This window comes from Bison bison, unplaced genomic scaffold, assembly GCF_000754665.1.
Source record: "Bison bison bison isolate TAMUID 2011002044 unplaced genomic scaffold, Bison_UMD1.0 scf7180017864492, whole genome shotgun sequence".
Taxonomy (NCBI): Eukaryota; Metazoa; Chordata; class Mammalia; order Artiodactyla; family Bovidae; genus Bison; species Bison bison.
The window spans coordinates 1,639,992-1,648,654 of NW_011495051.1; the positions used below are offsets into that span (position 1 = coordinate 1,639,992).

At 60.7% G+C, this 8,663-nt stretch overlaps 1 protein-coding gene across 1 annotated transcript in view; it reads right to left on the minus strand.

Annotated features, from left to right (window-relative positions):
* DOT1L (DOT1-like histone H3K79 methyltransferase) overlaps positions 1-8,663 on the minus strand; it is a 51,443-nt gene that overhangs the window by 4,666 nt on the left and 38,114 nt on the right. The window contains exons 17-27 of the mRNA XM_010828426.1: positions 8,167-8,268; positions 7,578-7,715; positions 6,904-7,029; positions 5,828-6,294; positions 5,523-5,655; positions 5,077-5,223; positions 3,892-4,021; positions 2,866-3,443; positions 2,572-2,777; positions 498-562; positions 5-125 (exon numbers count right to left, since the gene is read on the minus strand). Coding sequence (XP_010826728.1) covers positions 5-125; positions 498-562; positions 2,572-2,777; positions 2,866-3,443; positions 3,892-4,021; positions 5,077-5,223; positions 5,523-5,655; positions 5,828-6,294; positions 6,904-7,029; positions 7,578-7,715; positions 8,167-8,268 — 2,213 coding nt within the window. The remainder of the gene's footprint in view (positions 1-4; positions 126-497; positions 563-2,571; positions 2,778-2,865; positions 3,444-3,891; positions 4,022-5,076; positions 5,224-5,522; positions 5,656-5,827; positions 6,295-6,903; positions 7,030-7,577; positions 7,716-8,166; positions 8,269-8,663) is intronic.

Here is an 8,663-nt window from a genome sequence, read left to right on the forward strand (position 1 = left end):
CTGCAGCGGGCTGTCGGCCGCCTTGGCCAGGCCCAGGTCGGAGATGGGTGAGAAGGTGGACTTCCACTTGCTGCTGTTGACCGGCTCGCTGGCCAGCGGCGCCTTCCTTCCTGCTAGGCTGCCACCTGCTGGGAGAGGCAGTGGCTGAGGCCTGGGGAAGACGCCGCGGATCCCAGACCACCGCCTACTCAGAGTGCCTCCAACACAGAAGGCCCTCTGGAGAGGAAGAGTGGCCTGGCAAGGGTGGGGCTGCCAGAGAAGCTGAGGGCGGCGGGCTACTCAGCGGGAGGAAAGCTGTGTTGACAGGGAGGACTACACACACCCGAGTGAACCAGGTAGCACCAAGGGCGTCCAGCGCATTGCAGGGAAAGGAGCGGGGGAGGTGTGTACTCAGCACAGCCCAGGACAATTCTGGAAGCCCCGTGGGGTCCTCAGGGGCCAGGCAGCAAGCCTAGCATGGGTGCCAAGGACTCAAACGTTGTGCAGGCTGAACTCACCATTTTCCAAGGTTTTTGGCGGAGACTTGCTTTCTAAGGAGATCGTTGCAATTTTTCTCTCAATTCTATCAGAAAAAGAAAAAGAGGATGAGTGTTTGCCATCCACGTGCACACCAGAGCGCTGTGTGTGTACACTGGATTGCCCAGGCGAGCCGTGAGCCAGGGATGTCTGACCTGCCGTCAGGGCCCCCGATAGCGGCTGTGGCAGGGGGACACGGATGAGGGTGGGCCCCGGCAGCGGAGGAGGAATGCCTCTTCCCAACACACAGACACATGCCGGAGCCCCAGGCAGGACTGGCCCCAAGTGGAATGGGCTCTTGAGCCACAGACTGTGTCGTCCACGGAGGGGGATGACATGGTGCTGAGCACGTCATGGCCCCCAGCAAGCTGCACCCAGTGACACAGCGGTGCGGCTTCACATGTCAGGATTCTCAGGGGCCGTCCCAAAGGACCATGACCTCCAGAGACACAGCTCCCAAAATAACCCAGAATTTTCACAACATAATGTTTGTATGTGGAAGAATGAACTCAGACAACACTGGAAACAGCCAACTAAAGAAATACCACAAACACATGGCACACGGGGCCTGTTCAGAACACAGCACTCCTGTGCCCCAATGGGCACCAGGGGCCTGTTCAGAACACAGCACTCCTGTGCCCCAATGGGCACCAGCAGCACAGAGACCACACACCGAGGACCGGAGGACACATCGCAGGCCCCTACCTGGCGAGGAGTCACACAAGAGAACAAACAAAGAGCTCTCATGACTTAGCAGCACAACCCGAATCACACACAGGCCGGGATGTGAACAGACACCTCTCCAAGGAAGAGACAATGTGGAGTGCCGCTGGCCCCTGGGGAGAAGAGGTCGGAACCAGGAGGACACCACCACACACCCATAGACACAGCTCTGCTGCATGGAACACAGACCCAGAAGATAACACACAAGGGCGAGGACGTGGAGAAACTGGCGCCCCATGCATGGCTGGCAGGAGTGAGATGGGGCAGCCGCTGTGGGAAGTCAGAAGGATCCTCAAAAGTTAAGCACAGACTCACCACGTGATCCAGCAAATTCCACACCTAGGGCCTGTGTGTGCTAATCACTGTTGTGTCCAACTCTTTGTGACCCCATGGACTAGCCCACCAAGCTCCTCTGTCCATGGGATTCTCCAGGCAAGAATACTGGGGTGGGTTGCTATGCCCTCCCCCAGGGGAGCTTCCCAGTCCAGGGACTGAACCCACATCTCTTATGTCTCCTGCACTGGGACGTTCTTTACCACTAGCGCCACTAACCATAAACATGCTTTCAAATAAAAACACACATACGAACATCCAGACCAGCATGATTCACAGTAGCTAAAAACAAAGCAACCCAAGCACCCACGACGGGTAAATACAACGTGGTCCATCCACACAGTGGAATATGATGCAGCTTTTAAAAAGGAGGTTCTGACACCTGCTACAGCCTGGATGAGCCTTGAGGACATGATGCTCAGTAAGAGAAGCCAGACACGAAAGACACACTCTGATTCCACTCACAGGAGGTCCTAGAAGAGTCAGATCCACAGAGACAGGAAGTAGATGGTGGGGCTAGAGACTGGGGGAGGGGATGGGGAGTCTTTCTGAGGTGATGAAATTGCCCTAAAATTGAGAGTGGTGATGTCTGCACAACCCCATAAATACATCAGAAACCCCTGGATCACACATTTTAAGCAGATGGTATATTATGTGAATTATACCTAACACAGCTGCTGTCAAAGAAAAAAAGAAGGGAAAGAAAGCCCTGTTCCCCATCAGGTGAGTGGACCGGAGCCTGCGCACCCGCTTCTGGCCCTCCCGCCTGCTGCCCTCCCTCCTCTCCGCTGACATGTGACACCTACACGTGGGCTGCAGGCTCGGGCTCGGCTTCACCCTGCACATAGGCAGCGAGGTGCTCTCAGAAGCTTTGGGCCCTCGTGGGCTGTTTCTCACACAGTTTAACAATCCCAGATGCGCCCTGAGGACACGGCTGCAGGTCAGCGTGAAGACCTGCAGTCAGGACCGCCCCCAACCCCCCGACCGCAGCCCACTCGCCTGGCACTGCCGGGCTCATCCTCAGAGCCTGGCTCCTCGTCCGAAGTCAGTGGGGAGTAGTGGGCACCATTGGTCTGGCTCAGGGGCTTCTCCTTCTTGAGCACGGGTGGTTGGTCGTTGTCCTGGTAGGGGACGGGTGAGCTCTTTAGGGAGCTCTCAGGGGACGAGATTGCTGTGATCTCCAGGGGCTGGTTGATGTTGCTGACCTGAGGGCCGGGCACACGCATGAGTGCCAGCAGGCCTGGCATGCGCCCTCATCAGCCACCCAGCCCCAGCACGCTGCTCCCGCCTCACCATGGAGTTGAGGTTCAGGGGGGACCCTGAAGACTGCGTGAAAAGCCCAGCGACAGATGGCAAGGCCCGGCGCTTGGGGGACACACTCGAGCTCAGGCTGGGGGTCCCCGCCGATGCCCGCTTCCTCCGGCCCCGCTTGCGGCCGTCTGGCCCATGGCCCTGGCAACCGTCCCCGCGGGCACCCGACGGCAGAGGGCTGTGTTTGCTGGAAGGTGACTGCTTGGCGCTGCTGGCGCCCGCCGAGATGGTGAAGACGATTCTCCTTTTGGCTTCGCTCTCAGGGTCTGAGAAGCTGGCCTCGCAGGGCAGGTCCCCTTTGCCAGAGTCGGGGAGTGGGCCCAGAGCGCCAAGCCGGGGGCTGGAGCAGAGCTGGGGGGCCGGCGAGGCCGAGCCACAGGTGCGTGGCTGCGTCAGCAGGGGTGGGTGCTGCGGGGTGGAGCTGCGGGACCCCACGGTGGCAAAGAGGCTTCCAGAGCTGGAGGACTCGTCCAGGGCTGGGGGCTCGGCTCCAGGGGCGAGGGGTGCCGGGCTGCCGGCCAGGGCCCCACTGATGGCCACCGAGCCAGTGTATGCAAAGCCTGTGGAGGACACGAGGTGGCGGCTCGGCTCTCTGCATGCTTGGCACCCCTGGGCCTTCACTGTGCCCTCCTCCCCACTTCTGGGCCTGCGACATCAGGGGCCTGGAGCTCATGAACATGCTGAGTGGACCCTGGGCACCGCCAGCAGAGATGCCCTACCCACACGAGAGCAGTGGCATTGAGAAGAGTGCTGGAGCTGCCTGCTTCACAGCAGCGACAGGGCCCAACTAGGCGGCAGGCCCCCAGGTGCACAGTTGGCCCCACACAGAAGCCCCATTGGATCTCCCAGAGGACGAGACCCCGCCAACAGAGCCAGCACGGTCCCGGGCCCAGCATGGCTGCCTGACACGAGCTGGGCGGGACCCCAGGGTGCATGCAGCTGAGGGCGGCCCTGATGCAGCTCACACCCCGGCTGGAGGGGCCGGGTCTGGTCTCTGGGAACCCTCACCTGTGGGAGCCAGGGCGAGGCTCTTGCTCCCAGCAGCGTTGCCCCCGGCACCATGGGTGTTAGCAGCCACCTGCTTCTCCAGCGTGGATGAGGACTCTCGGGCCGGTGGCCCAGGGCTGGGTGTGCTTCTCTGCAGAAAGAAGGCGCACACTGTCAGCCAAGCCAGGCACACATCCAGCTGGGGACACACCACAGGACGTCCCCAGGGCCCGAGGCAGCGAGCCCAGAAGGGCAACGGCCACGCAGGTGAGCCTGGCAGTCAGCCACCAGAAGGCTCTCATAAGGCGAGGTGCAGATGTCTGAGCTCAGGTCTAAATGCCTGGGACAGCAGGGGGGCAGTATCATGACCTGATCTGGCAACCCCACTCCTAGGTGAAGCCAGATAGAAACAGCTGTCCACACATGTCCATAGTAGTGTGCTTTAAAACAGCCCCACAGTGCATACAACCCAAACGACCATCCACAGAGGATACACACGTGTCCCTCCACACACTGGACCACCGCTCAGCCACAAAGAGGAGAGAAGCCCGGACACTCGCTACCATGTGGATGGACCCTCAGGACACGAAGCTCAGTGAGAGAGGCAGACACAGGACACACAGGGTGTGATTCCACTGATAGGAAACATCCAGAACAGGCTGAACCACAGACAGAGAGTAGGGTACTGATTGTTAGGGGCTGGGGAGGGCGTACAGGGGTGATGCCGATGGGGTTGGGCCTCCTCTTGGGGCACAGAATTTTCTAGAAGTAGAGCTGGCTGCAAGACTGGTGAACACACCAAAGATGCCTGCACTGAACACCTTAGATGGATGAGTTCTGTGTGAATGACACCTCCATAAACACAAAGCCCTGCCTGCTCTACACAAAGTGTCATTCCCAAGGGCATGTGTATGAGGGAGAACCCAAGCGTGGACTAGAAGGACAAGGGCAGCTTCTACAGAACTGGAAATCTACTCTCTCTCCACTCACAGTCACCACGCACACTCAGATCTAAGATTAAAATTGAAAACCTTACTGGGAATCGGTGCTCTCTTTCTCTCAGGTATTGCGGCACGCTGGAGATATAACTGGGAGCAACTGAACAGAAAGTGACTGGCCCTCAAGGAGAAAGGACAGGCCCGCGGCTCTGCCTGTGCGTGCACACAAGGCCTGGGGCAGCAGGCTGGGGCCAAGGGCCGCACTCACCGCCTTCTCGGCGCGGCTGGGCAGCACCACGCTGGCCAGGGGGATGCTGACGGGCAGCTTGCTGGGCTGCACGGTGCTCAGCGGGATGCTGACGGGCAGGCTGGTGATGGCCTCCCCACTGCTGGCGTAGGCACGCTCCTTCACACCCTGCCGACCAGGACAGTGGCCTCGGGCACTGCCCCGGGGACACCGGGGATTCCAACCAGCCCCCACCCCAACCCGTTCTCCCAACTGGCCAGACACGCCGGTCAGCAGCCTCCACCCACGACTGGCCCACCCTGCTGCTCAACCACCCTCTCCTCCCATCCCCAGGGACTGAGCTCTCTCCCAGCCTCACCTGAAGGCAAGGGTGCAGTTGGGTGGCCATGCTGCCCCCTCCTGCAGGACCTCCTTTGAGACACCCCTCCCCACCCAGTGCCACAGATGCTCTCAGAGAGCAGCCTCACCTTCTCGGGGCCCTTCTCTCCCATCTGTAAAGCCGTGGGGGATGAAGGTCGGGGGTCTTGTGGGCTCAGCTTGATGCCATTAGTGATGCCAGGGCTCTGGTAAGGGAGCCCATTCTCCTTGGCATGCTCGGCTCTAGAAACAAGGCGTGTCCTCGGTCACTCTGGGGAATCCCGCCATGGCTACAGCTTTGTGTTCAGAGCTAACAGCCCTGGCCTAGCAAACCCCCGATTCTCTTCCAAACTGACGATCCCCAGCTCAGAAGACCCGCGGGGCCTGTACAGCAGTGATGCTGGCCTGTACTCACCGTGGGTGCAGCTCACTGGCAGCTGCCTTGCCACTGGCCGCGTGGTCCTGGCTCAGGTGGCGCCGCAGCACCAGCTTGGCAGGGGATAGCCTGGTGTAGTCAGGCAGGGCCAGGCTGGACAGCTTCTCTAGCCGTGGCCGGCCGCTGTGGCTAGGGGTGCAGGGCACGACCTCCTGGTCTAGCGGGGAGGCCAGGTACTGGGGGGTGTTCTGCTTGGGCGAGGGCCGACCCAGTGCGCTGCAGAGCTCATAGCCGGCTGCGTGGCCATTCATAGAGAGCTCGGGGCTCAAGCTGCTGAAGGGCGGCAGGGAGAAGCGGGCGCAGTCCAGCTCCAAGTGCAGCCGGCTAGGCTCAGCCTCTGGCTTCCCACGAAGCTGCAGAGCCAGTGCCTCATCAGGCGGCACGCAGGACTTGAGCTGCAGCAACTCCTGCTGCCGCTGGCTCTTCTCCAGCTCCACGATGCTGATCTGTGGGATGACCGGGGGGGTGTCAGGCCCGCCCAGCCCCAAGCCCAACACCCCGCCAGCCAGGACCGTCCAGCAGAGAGAGGAGGATGTGGCTGGTAAGCTGACAGGTGAATAAGCGTCAAGTGGGGTGCAGGTGCACAGAGGTGGTAAGAGGCCCAGGCTCCGTGGCTACCATGGCGACTGCCAGGGTAAGACATCAGGACAGAAGCTGTCCTGGGCGGGCTGGGGCTTGAGGAATCGCATGTTTGGCTTTTCCCCACAATAAACAGGCCGCTTCTTGATTCTCAATTACAGAGGAGGGTCAGAACCCAGAGCATCCTCCCACAGGCCCCACCACACACAGGCTTGGGCAATAAACATCATTTCTGTGACACACGGGCTGTGACCTTGCAGAAAGCTGCTCTGGGGAGATGTGTGCTCAGGACACATCCTCAAAAGGATCTCAGTGGACACCAGTTCATCGTGAGTGCTCTGTGGTCAGAGATCCCTCAAAAGAGTCCCAGGGTCTGGTGCTGGGAGCTGCAGTCGAGGGGAAGACATCTCTGCAGGTGGGCCAGGGAGTGGGGAAGGCAGCAATGGGGGAGGCTCCAATCCCCAGCCCAGCCTCACCTGCAGCTCCAGGCAGTGCCTCTGCTTCTCTGAGATCTGGCTCTTCAGGGCCTGCTTCTCCTTCAGCAGATTCTCCAGCGACAGCGTGGACCAGTCCAGCTTCAGCTCCTCGCATCGTGCCTTGAGCTGTGGGGAGGGTGTTGGGCTGTGAGTCCTGGCGGGCAGCCCCCACCCAGGTATGCACAGCTGGGGGAGGTTGGGAGGGGCTCCGGTGGACGGCTCCTACCCAGGGGTGCCTGCAGTGGGAGATGGGGAGGAGCCTCTGGGTGCACAGCTGGGGCACGGAAGAGCAGGAGTCTGCTGCCCAACCCCAAGCCCGCACCCTCGAAGCACAGAGCAGAGTTGCTTCTGGAGGTGGGGCTGAGAAGATGGGTCCCCAAGAAGGATACCCTGCAGGAGCAAGTGAGGGACATCCGGGAGAGGAGACAGGGCGCTCCCAGCAGGTGAGGCCCAGTACACGGGGGGATGTGGGCTCAGGGTCCCTGGGCTGTAGGTGGGAGAAGGGCTGAGGGTGCCCTGGCAGTGAAGATCAGAGCCCGAGTCTGAGATGTGCCAGGTGCCCTAAGAGCATCCTGACGGTGGACAAGGGCAAGGAGGGGTCCCGCCCAGCCCTTAAGAGCATCCTGACGGTGGACAGGGACAAGGAGGGGTCCTGCCCAGACTGGGCTGCTCACCAGCCTCAGGCTCTGGCTCCTCAGCTCCCAGTTGCCCTTCTCCAGCTGCTCCGTCTGCTCCCTCAACTGCTGGTTGTGAGCCGAGATCTCCTTCTGCGCTTGGATCAGGTCGTTGTAGGTCAGCGCCTTCACTCCCAGCTGAGGACACACCACGGCCCAGGTGGGCACTCACAGGGCCATGTGCAGACCTTCCCTCGTTTTCTTTGATGCGGACCACTTTTAAAGATTTTACTGAACTTGTTACAATATTCCTTCTGTTTTATGTTTTTGGTTTTTTGGCCGCAAGGCATTCGAGATCTTAGTTCCCTGCTCAGGGATCAAAACCGTGGCCCCTGCACTGGAGGGCAAAGTCTCAACCACTGAACCCTAGGCAGTCCCGGGAGCTGCCCTCTGACTGCCCCAGGCTCCAGGCCTCCTGTGAGGGAGACTTTCAGAGTCAGAAGCACTGGAAGGGCAACAGTTCACCTGGATATCAGCTGTCTGGGCTGGGGTCCCGCCCCCCTCACCTGCCTGCCCACCCGCCTGCCCATAGCTCAGCACTGGGGGTCATGTGCAAGGCCCCCCGGTAGCCAGGCAGGGACCAGTCTACCTCATCCAGTTTCTGCTGGAAGAGCCTCTTGATCTCCTCCTTCTGAGCTTGGCAGTGGCCAAATAGCTGCTGCGCTGCGCCTAGCAACCGGGCATTCTTCTCCTGCAGGGCAAGGCCGATGAGCGCAAGGACCATGGCAGGGGCGAGGTGGGGGAAAACGCAAGCAGACTGGCCAGACCCCCATAAGGGCTTCACCCCAGAACGTGGTGCCATATAGCGATGGCTTGAGGTCCTGTTTATGAGGATCACGGGACCTTATGCTGCCCACCCTCCAGAGAGCCATGCCCACGCTGGGCCTGACTGAGGCTGCGGGGGACACGTCCAGGCTGAGGGCCCCCTAGATGCCTCTCAGCATGGGGGACACTGTCCCCAGATGAGGACGTCTCAGCCATCGCAGCAGGGCCCGGGCCAGCTGCAACCATGGGGCCATCGGGCCCTGAGGTGGGGGATGAGTGGCCCCCACCCTCCGGGGAACTTGGCTGGCAGCACGGGGGCCG